Here is a 26745-nt window from a genome sequence, read left to right as displayed (position 1 = left end):
GAAATGTTTATTGAGCATCAAATCATATCAGAATGATTTCTGAAGGATCATGTGACACTGAAGACTGGAGTAATGATGCTGAAAATTCAGCTTTGATCACAGGAATAAATTACATTTTAAAATGTATTCAAAAAGGAAAAAAGTTATTTTAAATTGTAATAATATTTCACAATATTTATTCTGTTTTTACTGTTATTTTGATTTAATGCAGCCTTGGTGAGTATAAGAGACTTCTTTTTTGAAAAACATTGTTGCGACCCCAAACTTTTAAATAGTCTTGTATATCTTCAGACCGACAGTTTTAGGAGCTCAAAAGAAAAGAAAAGTCAAAGAAAAGAAAATCCTCCATGAATCCACAGTCAATAACCTGCAGATAATGGACATAAAACACACTGACTTGTCTTGTCAGCAGCCAGCAAGCTTCCCAGTCCAACACAAAGCAAAAGAAAGTACTCTTGTAAGAAAAGTAAATGCTCTTTGAGAGCATTTCATAGAGTGGATAATGCATTTGAATGATGGTTTAGCCTTCACATTTTCAGCTGAATGAACAATAATCAACTTCATATGACATACTGTCAAGGCCAATTAAGAGATATTACACACACACACACACACACACACACACACACACACACACACACACACACACACACACACACACACACACACACACACACACACACACACACACACACACACACACACACACACACACACACACACACACACACACACACACACACACACACACACACACACACACACACACACACACACACACACACTTGTACATCTATCTTTATGAGGACATTCATTGACACAAAGCTATCTCTAGCCGCTTACCCTAACCACCTTACCCATCACAACTAAGTGCCTAACCCGAACCCTGACCCTAAACCCTTAACCTAATTATAACCTTATCCCTAAAACCAAGTCTTGACCCTCAAACAGGCCTTTAAAGGGGTCTCAGAAAGTGAGGAGCGGTCAAAATGTCCTCACTTTACTCTCTTTGTCCTCACTCCAATGGTCTAAAACTCAAACAGGTCCTCACAAAGATAGTTGCGCGCGCACACACACACACACACACACACACACACACACACACACACACACACACACACACACACACACACACACACACACACACACACACACACACACACACACACACACACACACACACACACACACACACACACACACACACACACACACACACACACACACACACACACACACACACACACACACACACACACACACGCTGGATTTCCCTTCAGCTGTGGACAGTCTTCAGCCAATCAACACAAATGTCAGGGACGCTGCATCCTCTGCCAGAGCTTGATGAAGAAGAATCATCATCTAAACAAAATCCTGATTATACTGTCCAGAGCGAGAGTCTGGACATTCAAAATACCAGCAGATTTGATTTCATCACCCATTTAATTCCTCGGTTCCTTCCTGCCTGCTGTAATAAGGAACCTGTCAATAAAGGCACACACTCAGTGACCTTGGCTTATTAAAGCTGGTGCACAAGATGAGATTTGTTGGCACTTTTCCAGGGCTATGGAGACTTCACGAATGTGAAATCAACATAAAATCAGATTTTTTTTTACATTTTTAATAACTGTTCACATTCAAACTTAAAAGTGCAGACTATTCTACAATATGTGTTAATTTATTTTATATGAAGTTTGCAAGCTTGGGTTTCATAATTTTGTTATTTGTATAGCAATAAAAGATGATTTTACGAGTCTGTATAATCTAAAAGGCAATGAAGCATTGGTTCATTCATCAGAATTCCTATTTATTCATTAGTGGAAAAATATCATTTAGAGGCATGAAAATAACAATAGAAGCATCAGCACAAACAAACTAAGCAGCATTACACATATCAAGTGTCTGTGAGCATTATATTAATACACATTTCTCAGTTTCACAATTTGATTTCTTTTGTAAAGATAAAATACTTTCATCATTTTTTTTGCATAAACACTATTTAGTTAAAACGATGCATCACAAACACACTACCATTTAAAAGTTTAGGGTCAGTCTCTTCAACAAGACTGCATTAATCTGATCAAAAATACAGTGAATATAGTGAAATAATATAATAATTTGAAATAAAATGTTTTCTATTTGAATATATTTGAATATGTACTTTATTCCTGTGATGCAAAGCTGAATTTTCAGCATCATTACTCCAGTCTTCAGTGTCACATGATCCTTCAGAAATCATTCTGATATGATGATTTGATGCTCTAGAAACATTTCTGATTATTATCAATGTTGAAAACAGTGGTGCTGCTTCATATTTTTTGGAAGTCTTTAATGAATGGAGAGTTCAAAAGACCATGCAGCACTTATTTGAAATATCTTTTGTAATATTATAAAAGTTTATACTGTCACTTCAGATAAATTCAGTGCATCTTGTTGTATAAAAGTATTAATTCCTGAAAACATCTTACTGACCCCAAACTTTTAAACAGCAGTGTACATGATTTATACATAAATAATATGCTAAAGCACTTTACAGTGGGGAAAGATAAGCAAACTAAAACTGGGTGAAATATAAATATATCCATTTAAACTTTCAAACTGCATTTTTGTGTCATGCTGGGCACCACAAAACTATACAGCTTTCATCAACATTGTAGTTAAAAATGCAGATGTAAAATGTCAAAGTATACATTAGAAGCAATGGTGCATATTCACATTGTACGCAGATCTTCTGGCTGTCTCTGTTGTTCAACTGTATGGCATAATTTTGCTTCAGTAGATCTAAATTTATGAAACATTAGGGAAGGTGTATTACTGTATCTCTAGTCACTTGCTGTATTACTTTAGACTATGCATAACAGCGCCCCCTACCGTTTAACAGTGAAACCTGGGATTTCCGGAAAAACTTGTTGGCTGCATCCAAAATCGCATACTTCCCCACTGTATAGTAGGCGAAAAACAGTATGTGACAGAGGAAGAAAGTCTGAATTGCCAGTACTCATAAAAGAGTAGGCAAAAAGTATCCAGATGACCTACTACTTCCAGCGAGAATAAAGTGTGCATACGATGGATTGGACATATGGACATCCATGAGGCCACGGGAGACGATTTGTGAATGGCAGTGAAGCGACGCAACTGACGCTGGTAGGTCACATGATAATGACAGCATGGCGAATGTAGTACGTAGTCCGGATTACATTCATACTACACACATGCATACTATATAGAACATCCTTTTCTATATATAATCGAAAAGTAAGTCAACTATCTAGAAGTCGTGAATAACTTATTCAAAGTAAGGACCTACTCAAGAGAGTATGCGATTTTAATTATAATTGACGAAAATCCATTTTCATTTAATCTTAGTTAAAGTTTTAGTAATTAATGTGTTTGATGAAAATGAGAAATGTCACCTTGGTTTAAATAAATAATATTAACTACTTTTAGGTTTTTTATAGTTGATTTAATTTAACCTTTATTTTATTTTAAGTACCTACATATATTTTGTTTATCAATTCTCAAAGCTTATCTGGTGATTTACCCTGTCCAAAATCTCCTTATCATTGTCCTTCTCATCAAACACTGACTACATTTTTAGGTGAACTATTCGTTAAAAACCCAAGGACCATGTCAGTGTTTTTGGTGACACACATTGTGGTTGGCAGGTGGAGCAACCCCACAACAGATAATTTGCTCTTTTCCAAGAAGGAAGGGAGAAAATAATGTGCTAGCAAGAAAAAGTCTCGAGTCTGACGTTAGTCTTGTGCTTTTAGACAGCTCAGTGTTAATTGTGGAAATGAGGAACTGTACCATCTAATCACACTCCTCATTTTGGATATCATCTCCATTAGGTTAATGCAATAATTCTGCATAATATGCACATCAGTTGGGCACCCATGTACTGCGGTCAGTTATGAAATGAATGTGAAAGAGAGTGGGTCTGAGGGCTTGTTTACTTGTCACTCTGCTCTACTCTCTCCTGTTTTACACCGGCGTATCTACATGACGGAGCAGGTGAAGCCGCAGCACTCTTTCAGCAGGGTGACGCCTGTCTTTGTCACAAAAGGAGACGAGGTCTGCTGGGCTCTGGACGTCATTCTCTTGTCCTTGGTTTGACCTGAAAAACAGAGAGAGAGAGATGCAGTGACCTTCTCTGAATCATTCTCGGCAATACCATCGAGCATGAGCGCTGAGGTGTTCAATGTGCGATGCAGAACATTTGCAAATATACGGTGTTTTGCTGAAATCCAAGGTTTTTTTTTTAGATATTCATTTAAAATGATTTCTAATCATCTGTGTATAGTGAAAAGTGCTACACAAATACAACTGAATTTAACTGAGAAACATAGTTGAGTTCACTTTAGTAAAACTGAAGTGACTGAATTGAATTTAGAAGTCAGTAGAACAGAGTTGAATTGAACTGGACTGATTTGAGGAGCACAGTTAAAGGTGCAGTTAGCGATCTCGGAGAAACGCTGTTGAAAGTGGATCGGACTGAGCAGCACAACACACTTGCAGCCAATCAGCAGTAAGGTACGCGTATACAGTCATTAGGGGGGAGGTGCTTGTGTTGCACAGCATGTTTGTGAGTTTGGGGGCGGGGCTATCAAGATACGGGTGTGATCCTTTTGGGACCACATCATTTTGCGTTTGTTTTTTGTGATTTCTAATATCAACAGCATTTTTCAGAAATCGCTCACTGCACCTTTAAGATGATTTGAGTTGAACTGAACTGATTTTAGGAACATAGTTCAGAGGAACAGTTCAGCTCAGTCTGATTTGAACTGAATCAGTGAAGTTCAATAAAGCAGTTGAGAAACACAAATATGAGTTACTTTTTCAAATAAGTAACGCAAGTTACTTTGTTTTCCCATTTATTGACTGGTCTCCTGTCCCAGTGTTGAGAGAAATCGTGAGTAAGTGCAGAGTTAAATTACACAAATATACTTTATGTATTTAATCTCACTTAATAAACCAATGTCTTTGCTGTTGACCTTCGATGATCCAATTCAACCATACTAATAAGCAAAAATGTAAACAATATTATCGCCCAACGATATATATATGAAAAGTCCTTATTTACCTGCATACATAAATCTATAATATGTTTATTTGGGTGGAAAGCTCAGTTTGTACACTTTTATAAAGCAGCACTAAAGATTATGAAAGATTTTTGTGAGAAGTTTCAAATTCTCACCATAACACTAATTAGCATTTGACTGTTCTTTCTAATTTAGTCAAACATTCCCAATTCTATTGACATTCATGTGCTTTTGCACTATTTATTCCAGTTCTGGATTAGCTCATTAGTTGTGAACTAAAAGAAAACAAAAGAAGACAGCTTATTAACACCCTGAGAACAGAATTAACATTCACACAGGTTCCTTATTAAGTTCTATAGTTTCCATTTTTATTCAACTTGAACAGGCACTGAGTAAAACAATTATGGAGATGCTCAAGGACTGTATTATTATGTTAATTTATGTAGAGGTTTAAGAGACTGGCCTTGAGCTCTCGCACACACACACACACACACACACACACACACACACACACACACACACACACACACACACTTTTACATACTTTTCATGCGGCACCTGTTGGGGAATTTTGTCTGTAGGAAGTCAGCCATCTCCTTGTCTTCCTCTCGCTCTCTGTGTGAAGAACAGCATGTATCAGGGAGGCAAAAGCACAAACACATACATAAGTCAGGATTCAATGTCAAGTGTACACAACTGTTCAGAAGTTTGAGATCGGTACGATTTTTTTATGTTTTTGGAATAAAGCTCACTATATTTATTTGATTAAAAACAGTAAAACAGTGATATTGTGAAATATTATTATAAGAACTACTTTCTGTTTTAATATATTTTAAATGTAATTTATTCCTGTGATTCAAAGCTGAATTTTCAGCATCATTACTTAAGACTTCAGTGTCACATGATCCGTCAGAAATTATTCTGAAATGACGATTTGCTGCTCATTTATTATTAAGGCTAAATTATTAACATTTTTTAGTTTTTGCTACTTATTATTTTTGTGGAAACTGCAATACATTTGTCTTTCATTGATGCATAGATCTTAAGACTCAAAGAGCCTCAAAAGAACAACTTTTTTAAAAATAATATTTTATAACATTATAAATGACTTTACTGTCTCTTTTGGAAAATTTAATGCATCCTTGCAGAATAAAAGTATGAAAAAAATTCTAATAAAAAATACTGGTTACACTTTATTTTAAGGTGTCATTGTTACAGTGTAATATATTTAAGTACTGTGTAATATTAAGTAACAACATGTACTTTCTATAGGGTTAGAGTAGGATTAGGATTTGGTTGAGGGCTATTTGCATGTAATTATGCATACGGTAATTTACTGTTATTACTATGGTAAGTACATGTAACATAAGACACTGTAAAATAAAGTGTTACCAAAATATCTTACTGACCTCAAACATTTGAATGGTATACAAGAGAAAACGACAATTTAAATACTCTGTTAAAATAGCCCTCATAAAAGGTAGCCTATATGTGCGCTGTTATCATTTTGAGGACAAACTGCCCCGAACTTCACCAGATCAGGATCTGTATGTAGGATATGAGCACACATCTGTTTCCAGCTTCATGTCATCTACTCACTCACTCGTTATATTATAAGCTCGAAATTATTCTAATTTGAATAGAAACACCAGAAATGTAAAGGATAGTACCGCTGGTACGAGACTTCCACATTCAGGAATAAGGTAGGTGTCAACTCTGTTTCATAACAATATTATAAAAAAAAAAAACATTATAATACAGGATTTGTGAATAAAACAGAATCTTATTACTGAATTTCTTCTCATTTTATTATATTGCTGATCTAAAAGATTTAAATTAAAACTCATTCTGGATGCTATGGATACAAAATCATTGCAAATGTATCGGCACATCCACTACATTAAAATGGATGTGCCAATACAAGTACAGCAAAACATACTGCTAGTCACTTAAGCACATCTGGATCACACACACACATACATATGTGTATATATACAGTATATATATACAGTATATATATATATATATATATATATATATATATATATATCCCCTAATTTGAAACCTAACCATTACACTAAGCTTTATGCATTTTTATATTTTCATTAAGGTATTTAGTGTTTATTAAGCCATTTTTCTTGTTCAGTTGTTGTTTGTTCCCCAAATTGCAGCAAGATTTACTATTTTTCCACTCCCTGCAATGTCAAACTAGACCCACACACAAACATCTGTGAAGTGAGACACTGAGCATTCACACCCAAACTCCAAACAATCAGTTATTCTCTTAGCACATGGGTTTAGTGTGCAAACTAAGAGTGTTTGACAGTTTTTCGCGGTCTCTCTCTCTCTCTCTCTCTCTCGCTCCACCATCCACCCGTGTAATAGCGGCTTGTCATGTGGGTGACAGTGGCTCATTTATCCCATGAATAAACTGTGAGGACTTAATTCGTGTTGGGTTCTGATGCGTGCGTCACTCATGATTACACACACACACACACACACACACACACACACACACACACACACACACACACACACACACACACAGTCGTGATATCTTGGCAGATGACAATCAGCTCAACCTATCGAAAAAAACACCTCTTTTTTTCTTTCCATTTCTTTCTTGCCTGCAAATCAATCTCTCATTTCTCAGAATCAGAGCCGCTGGGACCGTCTGTGAGCGTGATGTGAGGTGTGTGTGAGTGTGTGACGGCCGTGGTGAGGTAAGGGTGGATTATTGGCTTCAAGAGGAGGGTAATTGGATTGCAGTGTCTTCACAGATGAGGGAACAGCCACAAGAGGGACAAAACACATTCTTGGGGCAGATAGTCACGCATGCTAGCCGGCAATCTAAAGGGTTGTGGCCCACGTTCCTGTCCCTGAAGGCTGGCGACTCTCTAAAACTGACCTGAGCCTCTCAAACTCCATGTCATCCACTAGAAAGTCCCGCGTCTCCACCAGCTTCTGGATCTGTTGAAGTAGTTCCTCCTCACGCTGTCGGTCCTCATTAGACTTTTCTTTGTCTGCAGAAAGGAGACACGTGTGGAACGGTTAACCCAAAATCAAAATGATCATTCACTAATCCTTATGTCATTCCAAACCCGTATGATGCTCATCGATGCAACACAAAAGAAGATATTTTACAGAATGTCCTGACTGCTGTTGACTTCAAACCTGGTCTGACCCCCCCCCCCCCCCCCCAAAAAAAAATGCAGTTTCAACAGCGTTCAAGTGTGTGAAGTGGGGGGAGTTTAAAGGTTTAAAACCACTGTAGTAATGCAACAGGACATTTTCTGAATGGTTAGTTGATGATTTTATGTAGCTGATGTGGAGTTAATTATCTTCAAGTCACTGATTATCATATTCTCTCATGATAATCCAAAAATTCCCAGGGGCGGGGTTTATGTACATTTTAGGGTTAGTGATGTCACTAAATCATGAAGAAGCTTGTAGTCACCACCAGCCATTTGTTGTAGTCCTTAAAAAGCGATTTCTGTAAAAGAAAATATCTCCCTTTGCTTTCAACTTTGAGCGTTGCAACTTTGCAGATGTTGTTTATGCTCAAACAGCAACATTACACACTAACTGAAGTTAAAAAAGTTAAATCATAATCAACCACCCCTTTAAGAAATTAATACTTTTATTCATTAAGAATGCATTAAATTAATCCAAAGTTACAAGAAATTTATAATGTTACAAAATATTTCTGTATCATATAAATGCTGTTCTTTTCGTCAAAGAATAAAAAATGTTTCACAGAAATGTTTCTTGAGCATCAAATCATATCAGAATGATTTCTGAAGGATCATGTGACACTGAAGACTGGAGTAATGATGCTGAAAAATTTTCAGTGAAAGTTCAGCTTTGATCACAGGAATAAATTACATTTTAAAATGTATTCAAATAGAAAACAGTTATTTTAAATTGTAATAATATATCGAAATATTGCTGTTTTTACTGTATTTTTAATTAAATATATGCAGCCTTGGTGAGACTTTTTAAAAAAAAAATAACAAAGACAAATTTCAGAGAATAGCGTGTCCTTTGTGGAGATTTTCAGTATCAATGTCTGCTATTTTGCTATATGGAAAATAAGAACCTTCTTCAAAATATCAGTTTTTGTTGTTACACCGAAGAAAGGAAATCATTCTGGTTTGGATTAACATGAATAAATGATGACAGATATGAGTTGATACCAAAGCATATCAAAATCCTGACTCCACAGATGAACCAGAAAGAACCTGAAGGTCTCAGAATAAATGGACATCACTAGTACTGGAATGTGATTTGTTTCCCGCATTGATGGAACTGTATAAGACAATATTATCTGCCGGTTTGGATAAATAACCTCTTCTGTGAGTGCAAGCTTTGTATGCACTTGCGATATGAGGTTTCAGCGGTAAACAAAACGTGGTGTATGCTTCATTCGTGCATCTCCTTGGAAACAGGAGACCTATAGTGAAGTATGTCACAAGCATGTGCTGAAAAGAGGCTGACATGAAAGAAGGAACTATAAATGATGCCATTAAAGAGAACCAGAAGAGAATGGAGAAATTAAAAAGTAATCACATAATACCAGGGGAGGCAATTCATTAGCTGAATCTATTTATTATACTAACTGTTCAAAAGTTTGAGATTGGTAAGAAAGAAGTCTCTTATGCTCACCAAGGCTGCATTTATTTGATCAAAAATACAGTAAAAACAGTATATTGAAAAACAGTATAACAGTAATATTGTGAATTATTATTACAATTTAAAATAACTGTTTTCTATTTGAATATATTGTAAAATGTGATTTATTCCTGTGATGCAAAGCTGAATTTTCAGCATCATTACTCCAGTCTTCAGAAATCATTCTAACACGCTGATTTGATGCTCATGGGTCACAAAGGGCCTTTAAGATTAGCTTTGAATGTACCGAAGAACCCCAATATTGATCGAGTATCTAACAGACATGATACTCGGTTTAGAGAAAAACATATGCACCACTGAGAATGAGATCCATATCCTCTTCCAGCAATATATTACTGCTTAATATTTTGGTATAACGTCTTTTTGAGAACATACCTGGGATGGAAACCAATTTCTGGAGTTCTTTTTTGAGCCTTGTGATCTCCTTACACAACTGGATGTCATCCATCCTGAGGAATGAGGAACAAAATTAATAAAAACTTTTGAGATTTTTTCTCTAAACCACTAGAATCAAAATTTCTTTCAATGGAAAACAAATGCAAAAATGACCTCAAAAGCCTGTCTTTCATGCACTTAGATCCACAGTATTGCATGTCACAAAACATTTTTGCTGGTTGATGTCAAAGTAGTCTCTGTTCGGCAATGAAATAACAGATAATATGTTTTGCTAGGTAATATTCACATACGCACACAAATAACAATACAGGCACATACATTTGGAGTTGATGTCTAACTGCAGACTCCCATCAGAAGCTATTGTTGTAAATAACTGCAGTGAATCCCTATCAATAAATGTCCTCAACAATTTACCCTGCTTTTATTTAGTCTATATATCTCACACTCCCGCTCTGCACAGATCTTTGCAACATTTATTTTTGTTCAAACTGTTATTGAACAAAAAAAACAAACATTGTGGAATGACAGTCATTGTGACAAATTTAGCAGAATGTCTAAGATGCTTTATTTCTCTTCATAATGAATGTTAATGGTGACCTCAGTTGTTTCACTTCCATTGTATAGCTAGTTCTGTGGAATTAATGTACATTGTGGGTAAAATGTGCCATAATGTACTTCTTGCTCCCTCAGTCTGCTAATAATAACGATACGTCCGTGGAAATACTTTTCTATGGCAGGAATATTGTTTCACTGTTTCAGAAATGTTGTTCATGCTATTTTCATGTCCAAGTTCAAGCCTATCCTTTAGTTCTGTATCCAAGAAAATACCTCAATTGAGATTTGTAATTGTTGACAGAAAGTGTATGTCAGTTGATGATATTCACACACTGTAAAAAATATTGTTGGTTTAACTTTAAAAAGCAAGTAAACTGGTTGCCTTAAAATTTTAAGTTCATTGAAATGAAAAAATGTAGTTAATACAATGAAGGAGATTGGTTTAATCAAAAGAAACTCAAAATATTATGTTATCTGACCCACATAAATTATCTTAGTTGATTTGACAAAAGAAAAAAATGGATAAATCATGAAAATAATGCATATGGTACAGTATGGTATGGTTTATTGGGTTATGTCTGCTATTTCTTGCACTGCATTATGTGATAATATATAGCCAATAGCCTTCACCATGTTTTGGAACATTTGCTTATCTTTTCTATTGAAGTCTATGTATTGACAGAAGGGATGAATGCAATGATGCAGTGCGACACAGTAAAGGATCACATGATGCAGTGCAAGCTGACTGTATGATTTTGAGCACCATTGTACTTTTGACCTCCTATATAAAGGAGCCACCTCAGGTTTTACCATAGTAAAACACCTCACTCACATATATCTGAGCTCAGACTCTTTCCGGACCAGCGCATCCTTTATCCGCTCGATTTTGAATAGCTCCCCCTCGATGTCCTCCACAGTGATGGTGGAATCAGCCATGGACACCACATCCTCTTCAGCTGTGAGGAACAACACATGAACTATGGGTGATGTATGGCTCACATCAAGCACATAATTACATTATGCCCATCTAAAGAAGCAATTTCGGAAAGATGCTACCAATCGCTGTTACTATCTACTAGATACAATTCTCTAATTTAAATCCCATTTTTTTTGTTGAATGAATATGAATATGCAAATTAGCCCCACCTCCACTCACTCACACCAGCTTAGAATACCTGATCCACTCGGTCAACTTTACTGTGGTAAACGCTGCACAATGGCAAGTGGAAATACTGGTTTAATTCAGCCATTTATTTTTGAACCAGAAACCGATTCAGAAAATGAAGAGGAAGAGTGAATTATACAGGCTAGCTAAACTACAAGTCGACGTATCAGAATGGCAATTCATTTTATGTGTCTCTCTCTACATCGTCGGATAAATAACGGTAATACATATGATTAGCCTTTTGCTTGACTATGTTATCAGACAGCTAATAATGTGTTGCTAATGTCCCGTTCGCCATGCATATCAGAGTCAGACAGCTGCCTTCTAACAATCAGCAATATTTGAAAGTATTGGTTACATGTTTGTGATGGTAGGAGAGAGGGACGGTTTCAAACTGTGTTTTTGAGACTGTCTTTAGTTCATGTCAATTTTAAGGAGAAACCACTCAGCAATGATGTTGCTTTTTGAATTTGTACCAGGTTTGTCTTGAAGCATATTAAAAAGCACCACATAGAGATATAAAAGACTTGATTTTCACCACAGGGGGTCTTAATTAGGGTTGCAAAGGGGCGGAAGTGAGCAGGGGAATTTTTTAAATATTCCAAGTTGGAAAATTAATGGGAATTTATGGGGATTAATTGGAAATTTAGGTAATTTATATAAACCGTATATTTTTTTCCAACAACATTTACGTTCCCTGTTATAGGCTAACCTGCAATTTTGTTTATTCCCATTAATTCCCAGGTAAAGTTTCCAACTTTAAAAATTCCTGGAATTCCCGGTTTGAATTTAAGCATAATTGAACTGAAATCATGAAGTATTAAAATAAAATCAAAATATTATGTGAATTGCATATTTGTAACAACAAGAAATTTAACGATGAAGTTTGTCATTTTGTGAAATAAAAAGAAAATGCATGTAAAACTGTCAAATGTTTTAAAATAAATGAATAAAATCATTAATATATTTTAAAATAAATGTAATATAATATAAAATAATATAAAATAATATAATATAATATAATATAATATAATATAATATAATATAATATAATATAATATAATATAATATAATATAATATAATAATAAATTAGCATTTCAGGACATGCATGATGATATTCCAGATAAATTGACAGCAACACTTTGCTTATACTGTAATATTGTTATACTGTTTTTCCAATTTTGTGCCCTTGAAGACAAAGATGAAAAGCATCATCACACATTTCTTCAGAAGCAGGGCATCTCTTATCTGGAAACAGCTAACAAGCGCCCCAGCCACATTTCAAACCAGGCTGAAACCAATGAGTCGGTTAGTTGCGCAGCATGTGTTGTGTATATGACGCTCGACACTGTGCTAATTGGGCTCGTGTTATCATCACTGAACTCTGCATGAATCCGAGGGTGGGTGAGAATGTTCTGGTCACTCAGTCTGTGACAGACCAACATCGTTTCATCGCATGCAACATTTATTCAGAGGATCAGTGCTCTCTCTATTTATAGTAAGTCTGCATGATTTGTGACTTACAAAACAGTACAGGATGAATCTGATGAATCAGACACTAATAAAACAAATCAACAAATTGGGCAAAGAGTAAATTCTGACCTTGAATTCTTATACATTAAAAACGGTTATTTTAGAAACTGTTTTAATTAGCTTGTTTCAGTTGATGAAAAACATTTTTTTTTTTGGTGAATAATTTAATTTGTATTCTATGTGCACAGGAATTTCTCATTCATTTTTAACATTTCAAGGTCTTTTAGCCTTGAGAAGAACATCAGAAAAGGCCAAGAATTTTTGCACCCTGAAAAAAAGGCAGTCCGTATCCTCCGATGACTCATTTGGCTTATCCTATGATGCGTTCAACAACTGCAATGCCTCATAAAATAAAGTTCTGTCTCTATGGAAACAACCCAGGCCTTCAGTTTTACACAGTTATTGGATTTCAAAACTATGGGATTGACCCCAAAACCCAGTGGCGTCCTAGTTTAAGCCACTGTGATCCCTGGTGCAAATCGACCAAGAAAACACACGCCATGACAACAACACAACACGACCATTTCTCTTATTTTACACCTTTGCATGGTAAAGTAAACAAAACTAAAATGAATATGAACTACATAGTAAGCTAGTTTTCAGATATATTTACCATGAATCACAAATGGGTTGTTGGTTTTGTTCAATATTTTTCATTGCTGTCCTTTTCAAAAATACAAAAAGCATAAAATGAGTTAGAGGAATTACTGTTTATATGTTTTTTTTTTTTGCACATGCAAGCTTAAAAAAGGCATGTGTAAGCATCCGGTTCATTTCCTTCGGGTAACATATTGCATCTTTATTAAGAGAGTCTGCTGTTATACTCAATACTTATCAGGTTATCATGATTTAAGAGTCCCCTGTGAACAATATCTCTCTGTTATAATGGACAAACCTGATTTATGTTTGATATTGAACAGATTTACTTAACAAAAGGTTAGTGCGATATAAGTCGGCCTTTCGGACTCAACGAGAGCCAAAATAAAGGTGATTTAGATTAGGGATTTTCAAACTAGGGTCCTCGGGCAACAAGGGGATGCTTATTAATTTAATCATTTATTTCTAAATATTATATTACAATATTCTAGAACTTTAAAGCAAATAATTTCTAGATGATATTTCAATTGGTTTTGGTTTTAATAACATAAAAGCCAGCATGTTGTCTTTATGATATTTTTGAACACAGAATAAATGGGTTCGTATACACTACCTTTCAAAAGTTTGGGGTCGGTTTTTAATGTTTTTGAAAGGAGTGTCTTATATGCTGACACCTTTCTAAGGCTGTAAAGAGCGAAAGAGATTGTTCCGATATAAAGTACATCTTTTATCCCTCCAGTGCTTAGGCTACTCTCTCTCTCTGCCCTCGGAAACACTACAAGCTATGACTCACCTCAGCGCTGAGCAGATATTGGCTTTTAATTGCCTGACAGTCAGGGAGAAAAGACGTCTAAACAAACCACATCCTCATCCACCAGGGGAAAACAACAGGGTTGGAAAACAGTGCTACTAAATCAAGAGAAGGATTATGGGTCGGGATATCCTAATGTGAATTGGTCAGTCATCGCCGCCATGCACCCAAATGTTTCAGATCAGTCCTGACAGTTTTATTCTCATGTGTCAGTTCACCACAGTCTCACTCAGGGCTCATACATGAATTCACAGCTTCATGAATAAAAACAACAGTGATACTCTGACAGGGAACAGGTAAGGTGTCAGAGAGGATTCAGATGGAGATGGAAGACTCGTGCAAGACTGTGAACCTGAACTTGATAAGGACCATTCATATTTTTTTTGCACCGTAAAAATTATTTTCACTACAACTAGCACTTTAAAATCTCCTTTCAGTTCTCAGTGTATACAAATATGTTTTTACCAGGAACAATTGTGCTTCAACGCCCCCTGAAATCAAAATTTAAGTTTTTTAGCTTTTAGTATGAATATGTTAGCCTTAAGGTTATGAATAAGCTGGTGTGTTCCAAAACAATGACAAAATTCTCATTTAGGAGATATAAGCATTCAAAACTTACAGTCCTTCAACTTATGCTAAAATGGATCATGGATTTTTATGACATCACCTTCAGCTTCTCATCACATCTTCTGTCCAATCAAATGCTCTCTAGAATGTAAATCTCCGCCCCCTATGGTATAAATACCATCTGGCCAAAGCGACCGTTGACGCGCCACGGAGCGATACAGGTTGGAGATGTGTGTTCAGTTGCTCAAACGCTCAAGTTTTATTCCGTTTTCCAACTGTACGTTGGTTAAGGATGAAATGGCTAGAATTTATTCACACTTCTACTATTGAATCCAACGTATCATCAGCACTCGGATTTGCTTCGGTACTGTCAAGCATGATTGCAGTCTGTGAGGTAAACTAAACGCTATTGGCTATTTGAAAAGGGGGAGGAGCCATTCAATATGTCCCGCCTTAGCTTCCTGTTTCAGTGGAAATTACGTCAACGCATCATACAAAGCTACGCGTTGCAAGGCACTTCAGTGGGGCTTTAAGAGTCCTGGAAATACTAGATTGGCCCAAATAGACAGATTATGTTAACAAAATTCACTTGTGAACCAACAAGGAAATTCATACTGGTCTAAGATGGTCTTATCAGCAGTGTCTGAACTATAGCAAATTAAAAATATCAGTTCTTGAATACACAATAACACATTGTAAATGATGATAGTAGGTGAGTCAACAGCCTTTAAAACATTAATGCGACAACAACAGATGAGGCTGGCACATCTCCTACGCTCGAGAATCCCTTAAACCTGGAGATCTACGTCAATCCCCGTTGGAACAGTGGAGGCGTTGGGATCTCACAAAAACTCACAGTGTCAATCAATCTTCACAGTTTCAGTCACAATGCCTGGAGAAGACACTCCTACACCAGCTCATGCGGTCTTGCAACACACACACACACACACACACACACACACACACACACACACACACACACACACACACACACACACACACACACACACACACACACACACACACACACACACACACACACACACACACACACACACACACACACATGCATTTTATCACATTTTATTGTGATTGTCACTGTAACCAACCCTCAGCATTTAGATCATTAAAACCACATGTATTTTTCACCCGCACACCCGCTGCGCAAACAGCATCAAAGTACGTAACATGCACTCTGGCCTTGTTATCCAGCTAAACCCAAGAGATGTGAGGAAAACAGCACTTTTTATCTCATTGCTTGTATTTAGTATGTCTGAAAGGTGAACCCTATAACCGTTAATGTCATTGCATCTAAATAATGAGTCAGATTTAAAGTATTATTGTGCCCAAGGATGGGCAGAGCTTCTTACACTTTTCTATGCAGATTCTCTCAAGATCTGTCAGACTTCATGAACAGCGGTCTTCGGATCTTACCACAGATTTTTTATGTGGGTTAAAGTTAACGCTGTACTCTGAAACCCTCAGAGGCTTGTCTAAAAAACACATTTAAATTTTGTATCTTTTCAGCTGTATTTTTCTGAAAGTCAGAGCTCTTTTGTAGCTGACACATGCCAAAGTATTGGAGTGGAAGTGGATTTGCATGATTCTGCCTGGAGCGAAGAGCGTTTGTTTGTAGCGAAGTCAGCGCTGGTGTTTTATCTCATTCTGACACTGCAACAATACAGCTCTTTCACGAGAATAACACTCTACACTCTTAAAAATAAAGGTTCTTTCTTGGCGTCGATGGTTCCATCCATGGAATCTTTCCATTGCACAAAAGGTTACAATGTTTTCACTATTGTTTAGTCTGTTACAGATCGTTTGATTTGTACTCACAGTTCCTTTACTTTTATTTTACTGAAAATGATGAACAATGAATGTAAGAACTTCAGTGCGACAATAATACGTTTACACTGTAAAACAAAGTTTGCTACCTTAAATTTTTAAGCACAATCAACTTGGATGTTTAAGTAATTTCATCTTAAATTACATTAAACTCACTTAAAAATGAGTTAAATCTTGCTTAACTTATTTTGATGAGCAATGTAAAAACATATGATGTCAACTTTTTGATAATATTTTTTACAGTGTGTAACTGTGGTAACTACAAGTACTTAAACTTTATTTCCCACAACCAAGACTTATAAAGCATGTGTAATATGTCTTCTGATTCGGGATCAGACTAGAATTTCAGTGGTTGCCATTTTTCAACATTGAAAGTTTTTTAAAATGCAAAATTCAAATTTAAAGAGACATGACAAAAAAAAAAAACAATGAAGTGGACTTAAACTACAGATGTGTTAAACCATGCGTTTTGTGTTTGTTTTAGTCAGAATAGCAATAGAGCGCCTTAAGCTCTGCATGACGGTTTGGCTTAACAGTTGAGACTCCACAGACCACATTAGATTAAACGGAAAGCCTTTAACAGACTCGTACATCTGCGATGAGCCTCCTCTGACATCTCTTATTCAATTTACTCAGATATTCACTTAGGCTATGTCATGCAGAAAAGCTGAATCACAAAGACAGTTTCCAATTTGCTTTGTCGCTTTGCATAAAAATCTCTGGGGCAGCGCACTCTGATTTAAACATCCACACGGCTGTTTGCTGAGCCATATTGTCATGCGGAGAACTGAATTCTTTCAGTCAATGAAGTTGAGTGTTTCTCTTAACAGTTTTAATTGCATGATCCAGATTTAATGTCTTGCAATATTGTGCATCATTTTAACAGAATGGTGTTGGCATCATCACATTATACTGAAGGGACCCCATCTGTTTTACAACTTTCTCATTATAAGATACACAATCATCTCAAATCCTTCCAACGAATCATGCAGTTGATCTAGTTTACAAATCAGACTGTTCTAAAATTCAACTCACTGACATCCCATTGGAGAAGATTATCAGTAAATAATGGCTTAATTTTGCTTTGTTCTTCACACAAAGCTACAAGTGGTTGTACCACATTTAGTATGTTTGTTAAAACTAATTATCACTTCAAATCTAATGGCCTTTAGTTAAATAAACTGAACACACCCTGAGTAAAAAACACATTATGCTTAAGTATAATCAACCAGTAATCCTTTAAAGAACGAAAAGGTCACAGAACGAGTGTGTGAGAAGGAATATATTTTAAGGAATGACTGCTGAACGGGCAGCACAAACAGGTATTTATTGATAATCAATCTCCATTGGTGAGCATTTATGGGGCGCCGTTTGTAAAGAGGCTCACGCTGAAAATAACAGCAACATTTTGTCACATTTAGCTTCAAACAATGTTTAAAAAACTGGTATGAATTTTTGACGGTCACTTTTTACCACATTTACAATAATATTTGTCAACTTAGAGATATTTTAAATAGTTAAATCTAAATATTAAATGTTACACCTAAATGTTAAATGTTAAATCTAAATGCTAAATCTAAATCTAAATGTTAAATCTAAATCTAAATGTTAAATATAAATATAAATCTAAATGTTAAATCTAAATGTTAAATGTTAAATCTAAATCTAAATGTTAAATCTAAATATTAAATCTAAATCTAAATGTTACATCTAAATGTTAAATCTAAATCTAAATGTTAAATCTAAATGTTAAATCTAAATGTTAAATCTAAATCTAAATCTAAATGTTGAATCTAAATATAAATGTTAAATCTAAATGTTAAATCTAAATCTAAATGTTGAATCTAAATCTAAATGTTAAATCTAAATCTAAATGTTGAATCTAAATGTTTGGGTTGAAACTAAATATTTAACTAATATGCAAATTCAAAATGCCGGTAACAGGAAGTGCCAAAATAAAAGCTCGAGGTGGTCAGTGTGTGTTTATAGCATGGTTTATAGTGTCAAATAACGAATAAAAACCATCTCATCCGAGGAAATGGACTCTTGGACATAGATTATCGTGATAATAACTACCTAAAATAATAAACACGTTTGGAGAAACTGTATTTGAAGAGTTGGCTAGTGTCACTTTTATGAAAAGTGCGGGACTTATGACCTGTAGCCATAATAGCCAGCCACTAGGGGGCTCACTTTGACTGAATGTTATGTCATTACTCTCATCACGATACTCTACAGTTTCTCCAAACGTGTTTATTATTTTAGGAAGTTATTATCGTTATATTATAGTTATTATTATGAGATGGTTTTTATTCATTATTTGACACTATAAACCATGCTATAAACACACACTGACCACCTCGAGCTTTTATTTTGCCACTTCCGGCATTTTGAATTTGCATATTAGTTAAATATTTAGTTTCACCCAAAACATTTAGATTCAACATTTAGATTTAGATTCAACATTTAGATTTAACATTTATATTTAACATTTAGATTTAGATTTAACATTTATATTTAACATTTAGATTTAGATTTAATATTTATATTTAACATTTAGATTTAGATTTAACATTTAGATTTAACATTTAGATTTAGATTTAATATTTAGATTTAACATTTAGATTTAGATTTAACATTTAGATTTAACATTTAGATTTAGATTTAATATTTAGATTTAACATTTAGATTTAGATTTAACATTTAGATTTAGATTTAACATTTAGATTTAGATTTAACATTTAGATTTAGATTTAGCATTTAGATTTAATATTTAACATTTAGGTGTAACATTTAATATTTAGATTTAACTATTTAAAATATCTCTAAGTTGACAAATATTGTTGTAAATGTGGTAAAAAGTGACCATCAAAAATTCATACCAGTTTTTTTAACATTGTTTGAAGCTAAATGTGACAAAATGTTGCTGTTATTTTTAGCGTGAGCCGCTTTACAAACGGCGCCCCATAAGCATTTAGTTCCCACAAGGTCTGTTTATTGGGATTTCTTTAGTCAGGATCAGTCATGACAGCAGAAAGAAACCACAGCAGTCTCTATTTCCACCCTGCTGTCACTATTTCTGTATAATGATGAAAACATTATTGCATTTGCTTTGTTGGATCATTATAAAAAAAATAAAAAAAAAAAACAGGAGTGAGCCAATAGCATTCCTGGAGTGAAAGCGATACTGGGACCTGACAGGAAAAATAACTTTAAAATGTAATCTACTGTTAAATGAGGGACAAATCATGCCTGTCACTAGTCCTAAGAAATGTAAGTAGGCTACACTTCAGTTCAGACTAAAACAAAAAGTAATTGAGCAGTCTTTCTAAAATCCAAATAATTTGCACTAAAGATATGGAAGAGAAATTGTGAAAAAGCAGCTAGTGAATTTTTCATAATTCATAATAAAAACAGTTGTACATTTTTTTATCCTGTTGTCTATTTGTAATCATATAAATGAGTCAATTGCACTCTCAAAATATTTAATTAAAATAATGTCTTTACGTTGCATTGCATGTAGCTTTCTGTAACTATTAGTGGCACAAATAACTTCATTTCTACGCAAGTTGACCATGTTAAAGAGAACTGCAGCAATGTAAAAGTAAGTTCTTTCGTGAATACAGTACGTCAAAATGAAGTCAAGCAATGTGAACGCACTCAAACACCTTCATAAACACAGAGACGGATGAATTTTATCACAACATTCTTCCCACCTTGTTTTCCTGTTTCTTCGCAGAGCTCTGTTTGATCCAGAGATCCGTACTGTTTCGGGGTGCTTCGCCCTTTCTCCATTCTGTGAAGCTCCACCACAACACACTTGAAGTTTGAGCTGGAGCAGAATGTCGCTGCTTTGCTCCTCGGCCGGTGAATTAAAGCGCAGTTTGACTGATGAAGGTTTTTAAGTCCATGTCATCGGTGATGTATAGTGATGCGCGCGGCGCGCTCGCACCTGCTGCCGATCGATGCTGCTGTGAGTCGGTGTGTGAGTGTGACTGTGACACATTGTAGAGATAGAGATGCTCAACACGATTATTCTCCCATTACTTGAAAGCGCCACCCTGTGAATAATGAGAAAAGTGACGTTAAGTTAAATGTTCATTAATTGAGATCAAATATAGGCTACCTAAACATCTCACAAAACATTTTTGCATTGTTACTTAACCCGTTGAAGTGTTAAAAATATGCTAATAATTACACAACATCTCATTGAACATGCACATTTGCATATTATACAAAACTAATATGGCTCCACTGAAAATATGATATGGAAAACTAATATGGCTCTGATTTTCGATTTCACGCAACCTTGAAGGTAGGGTAGGCGATTTCGGAGCGGCTATCCGGGCTAGCAATAGCAAGCTAGCTTTGAAACAGTGTTGCTAGTTTGGAAATGTTCAAGCATCATACCAGAAGCTCAAAGTTATCATATTTGGAATAAAATTATTGTACACGAGCCAAACGTAGGCTACAGAATACAGCTATTTAGACCAATGACTTTTTGACATGGCCAGCAAATTACTTTATTGCTAAACTATCGACCTCAGCTTGAAACAATTCTGACTTAAGCGCTGTGGCAGGAATGTTAACTTGTGCTTGTGAGAGAGAATCATTTCTCCACGATGATTGACTGAGAAGACATTTTTTTTTTGTCCGAGAAGACATCCCAGCTAACACAAATACGTGACTGTTACGTAACTGCAACGTAATCTGGTGACCAAACTTTAGTCGTGGCGACGTAATTAGTTACGTCGTGGCAACCGGAAAAGTGAAATTCCTGGATTCGTTGTCACGACGTAACTTTGTAACGTTGTCAGTAAGTAACGGCGACGTCGTGGCAACGTTGTGGATTGACAGTCGTGTGTTGGTAACCAGTTGGTCATTTTAGTTTTTAATAATATGGGCGGACATGCAGTGGTCTAATTTAACTTGTCCTCATTGGCCCAAAACTACTTTAGAGACTTTTTCAACGACATATGAACGATACAGACTCAAAATTTGGTTAATTCAGTTAATTTACTATAGAACAAAGCAAAAACATCAAAAACAGTTTGCAAACAGGTTATACATTTAAATGAACAAGGTTTTCCCCAAAAGCTTGAACATCTAACTACTCCTACACGTCTTCATTTTGGTGGCCCTAATAACAAAGCAAGAATAAGAAATGAAAAATGCAAGAAAAAAGAACAGTTGAGTGTTTTCCCATTTAACATTTAAATACACAAAGCAATTAGCACTGAAAGATAGAATCTGTAAGCAGACAGTTTTGTTCAAAAATCGCTCATATATTTTTCTAAACATAACAACACAAAGTTATGTTGTGGCAAGTGCATTATTTCCTTTTTAAATAATTTGATAACTTCATGACATGTATCACTATTCACTATATTCTATAAAACCTTAGTTTGAAATCTTTTTTTTTTATACATTTAATAATACATATTATTTTGTTTTTCTTCTTCTGAAGTCGTGATTACGATGTCCATTTTTTTAAACTAGGAAACTAGGCCTATTTATGATTATTCCTGAAGGCAGCATTAAACCCCCAAAATGTCAGGTGGTGGTGCAACTGTCCGAACAAATGAACAGACTAAGAAAACAATTTACAATGGTGTCTTAATAATAAAAAATTAAAAACTATGCCATCATTTTAGTTTTGAAGCCTTTCATATAATTGTTTTTTATAAATATCAGTAGTTTTAAAGCTGTTGAGATAATTGAGAAACTTTTGTCCAGCAATTTGCATATTCTCAAATGTTATTATGAATTTACAAGGTAATAACAGTAAACATGATAATGCATCGTCCAGAGGAGCCTAACTGATCTCTTTGGCAGAGTGAAAAAGTTTGTAGAGCTCTCTCAAATACTGATAAAAACTGCTAATTTCAAGTATGGGTAGGTTGGTGGTAAACTTTCCATGTCAGGTGGTACAACTACAATACATAATATTTTTGTTGTACCACCTGACATAAAAACTTAAATTAGTTTAAACACTTTAAAATATCATTTAACATCTGAAAATTGTTTAAACACATTGTCTTCAAGAGTGTTGATGTCATTAGAAGTCTTCCCAAGTGAGGCTGGATCCGAACTGGAGCTGCTGTAATCTCTAGTGAACTTGCTGAGCATCCTAAGATAGAAACAAGGAGACAACAGGAGACAACAGAAGAAAGATTAGCATTGCTGCTGTTCATATTATTTCAGGCAAAAGATGGTCATGTGAACTTTTTACTATTTCATCATATAGTGCAAGATTATAAGATGTGTTCATTGAATGCTTGGCTAAAGAGATGTGTCTTTAATCTAGATTTAAATTAGGATAGTGTTTCTGGGCCCCAAACATTATCAGGAAGGTTATTCTAGAGTTATTCCCTTACATTCTATTGAATTAATAGGAAATCATCTGATTTTAATGAGAAAACATGGCCAAACGAGTCAGCATTTTAATATTTGAATACTAGCCTATACATTCTTACAGTGCAAACGTCCTAAACATTTCTGAGTATTATCAATGTTGAAAACAGTTGTGCTGATTAATCTTTTTGTGTTAACAAATGTAACAGTTTAATCCATTTTCTTTTTTCTCTCTCCAGGATTCATTGTTAAATAGACCCAACATATTATATAAACAATATATATTATAATATAATATAATATATTTTATTAAATTGACCAGAAGAGAGAGTAAAGATTTCTGTTTCAAATAAATGCTGCTTTTTTTCTTTCATTCATCAAATAACCCTGAAAAACACAAAAATATGAAGCAGCACAGCTGTTTTCAACACTGATAATAATCATAAATGTTTCATCTATGGTTTTAGTTTTACTTATTCACTTATTCATATTGCTCATACAGTGTCACTTACTTTTGGATGTCAAAACTTTCTTAAAATAAATGAAACAAGTAAATGTAAATATGAGAATTTAAAAAAATAAGAAAATAACATATGCATGGTGATATACAGTAACGTTAGGTGACAAAATATTGTGAGACAATGGATATTAAGTAATTTAATGAGCTTCCTCACTTCACCTGTTTCCAACTTCTCTGGCAGCAGCTTTCTTCAGAAATGTTGAAGTCATGGAGCTTCCCCTCTGTTGTAAGAGGATTGTTTTGTTGCTGCTGAAATCACAGAACTATTTTTATCAATTTGTGTTAACCATTGAGCTAGTTTCAGCCAATTTTCACACTCCATGTAAGTGACGTCATCGAGTACGTTTATGTTAAATAAATTAGCTCACTTCCAAACTAACTTAATTTTTACAAAACTTGTAAAAACCTCTTATCTACCCATAAGATGTGATTAAAAGCCTAAACGTTCATATCAAAAGCTCAAGCTATGAAGTTAGCATAACGTTAGCTTTACCTCTCTGAAAACGGTTGAGATGCTAACGGACTTTTTCCGAAGACACTAAACCATTTCTATAAAGCAAATATTCAACAGAAGCGTATCAATTACAAGTAAGAGAAGTGTCAAGAACAGTTGTGTGTATTATTTGTGTGATTTTAGAGACTAAACTCACCTGAAAGCAGTGAAAACAACAACGAGAGAGGGAGCTCAGCTTTGTCAGTTGCAGTCAGTAGAGCGGTCGGTCTGTGCCGCGCAGTTTCCATGGCAACTCATCTCCGCTCCAGTGTTTGAGGGCGACTCGAAGGTTCACGCGCACGCCCAAAGCCACGCAACATTTACAGAAATAAACATCTATAATTATAACCTTAATTACTTGAATAAAATGAACGTCTTTCAAACGTACGAAATACTAAACAAACAATTGAAACAAATAAAATATTTCACAGAAATGCAGTCTGATAAGATGGTAATGAAATTACGGCCCCGTGACGTTGTAGTTCCGTTGCCAGTAAGTCATGGAATTACCAAGTTATTACGAATAGAGTACGTATCTGGGACGTTGTTGGTTATCTTATAAACTTAGGAGGACGTACTGACGACGTTGTGGGTTGGTAATATGATAGTAATGAAATTACGTGCCCGTGACGTTGTAGTTACGTTGCCAGTAAGTCAAGAAATTACCAAATTATTACGAATAGAGTACATATCTGGGACGTTGTTGGTTATCTTATAACGTTAGGAGGACGTACTTACGACGTTGTGGGTTGGTAATATGATGGTGATGAAATTCCGAGCATGCGACGTTGTAGTTACGTTGTCAGTTAGTAAAGTCATGACGTTACCAAAAAGTACGAATACATTACGTAACTGTTACGTCGTGTGTTAGCTGGGATAACACACGTTCACGCTCTCCTCACAGTCATGATTGTAGGATTCACAGCTATAGATCAATGAGTATAGAAGTCCTATGATTACAACCATCATTTGAAGTGTCAGGAAATTCTGAAATTATGGGATTTTTTTTCATCATTGATCGTACATCATACAGATGTCTAAATGATCATACAAATACAATATGGTATGTCTGGACTCTGGCAACACTGCTTTGAAAGCATAAGATCCCACCATCACTTCAGAGAGAATCCAAAGCCACACCTCCGACGAAACAAGTGAATGAACACAGCAGCCAGAGTCTGCAAAGTGTCATGAGACAGCGTTAAATTACTTAATAATATCTTAAAGCACATAACATTGCAATAATAATGAATGTAAACAACTACAGTCTGGCTGTGTCCAAAATTGGCCCCTGTCTATACCCTTATTCACTCTTCCCTTCATCACTCCTCTAATAAAGTCTGCTTGAAGGAGTGAATGAAAAGGAGTGAGCGAATTACTTTTGTACCAGCTTGGTGTCTAATAATTATTAGAAATCTCATCAAACTAGAAGCTCCAGTAGTAATAAAAATATTCATCCTGAACTCTGCCATGGAAACTAAACCTTGTTTAAACTTTTTAAAAATCAATCAAAAAGAAATGTATACCTGCATGTTATTATGCTGTAGCCACATTGGACCGGATGGATGGATGATTGAGCTGCGGGCGCCATCTTCTGGTCAGACATGGGAATTCGCAGTGCATTGTGGGTATTCTCCCACATAAAATAAAATTCTTGGCATATGTATTATGTGGTGCATGGCTTAAAATGCCAGTTAAAATATTTTTGAAATCCCCGTAATTACCAATTAGCAGTACCCAACAATATCACTTGAGAAGCAAAATGGAAAATACCACATGAATAAAAAGCCTACTATTAACTACTTATTTACTTGCTAGAGGTAAAAATTCACATAAAACCATGTTGTTGTTTTCTGTTAGTTCAAGTTGACATTTATGGAAAGTAAAAATTCACACATCTAAAAGTAACACGACTGTAGTAGTTACCTCAGCCTTTGGGTCATTTGACTTGATGCCTTCGCCATGTTCATATTCAAGGTTTACAACCAGACAACATTAACGCATCTACAGTTTCATTACAAAAGCTGTAAGACTGGCTATATACACTTTTAACACTGTCCCTGTCGGTAAAAGAATGATCCATGATCCACAAATTCTTACAAAGTTTTATAAGAGCAAACTAATGTAAATCTGTCATCCACATGATACAGGCTTTCCTCTATGTGTGATAATAT

At 35.3% G+C, this 26745-nt stretch overlaps 1 protein-coding gene across 1 annotated transcript; it reads right to left on the bottom strand.

Moving 5' to 3' along the window:
* Positions 1 to 3998: 3998 nt before the first annotated feature.
* On the bottom strand, positions 3999 to 20999 carry LOC308701370 (bMERB domain-containing protein 1; the record flags this gene model as incomplete). The annotated part of the gene is made up of 6 exons (XM_081383627.1): positions 3999 to 4117; positions 5587 to 5657; positions 7951 to 8065; positions 10110 to 10183; positions 11518 to 11641; positions 20921 to 20999. 6 exons carry the CDS (start codon positions 20997 to 20999, stop codon positions 3999 to 4001), a joined length of 582 nt encoding a protein of 193 aa, XP_081239753.1.
* Between the last annotated feature and the right edge of the window lie 5746 nt (positions 21000 to 26745).

This window comes from Scardinius erythrophthalmus (genome assembly GCF_964197995.2).
Source record: "Scardinius erythrophthalmus genome assembly, chromosome: 1".
NCBI lineage: Eukaryota > Metazoa > Chordata > Actinopteri > Cypriniformes > Leuciscidae > Scardinius > Scardinius erythrophthalmus.
The sequence above is the reverse complement of the archived record's forward strand: the minus strand, read 5'-3'. Positions and strand labels throughout refer to the sequence as shown.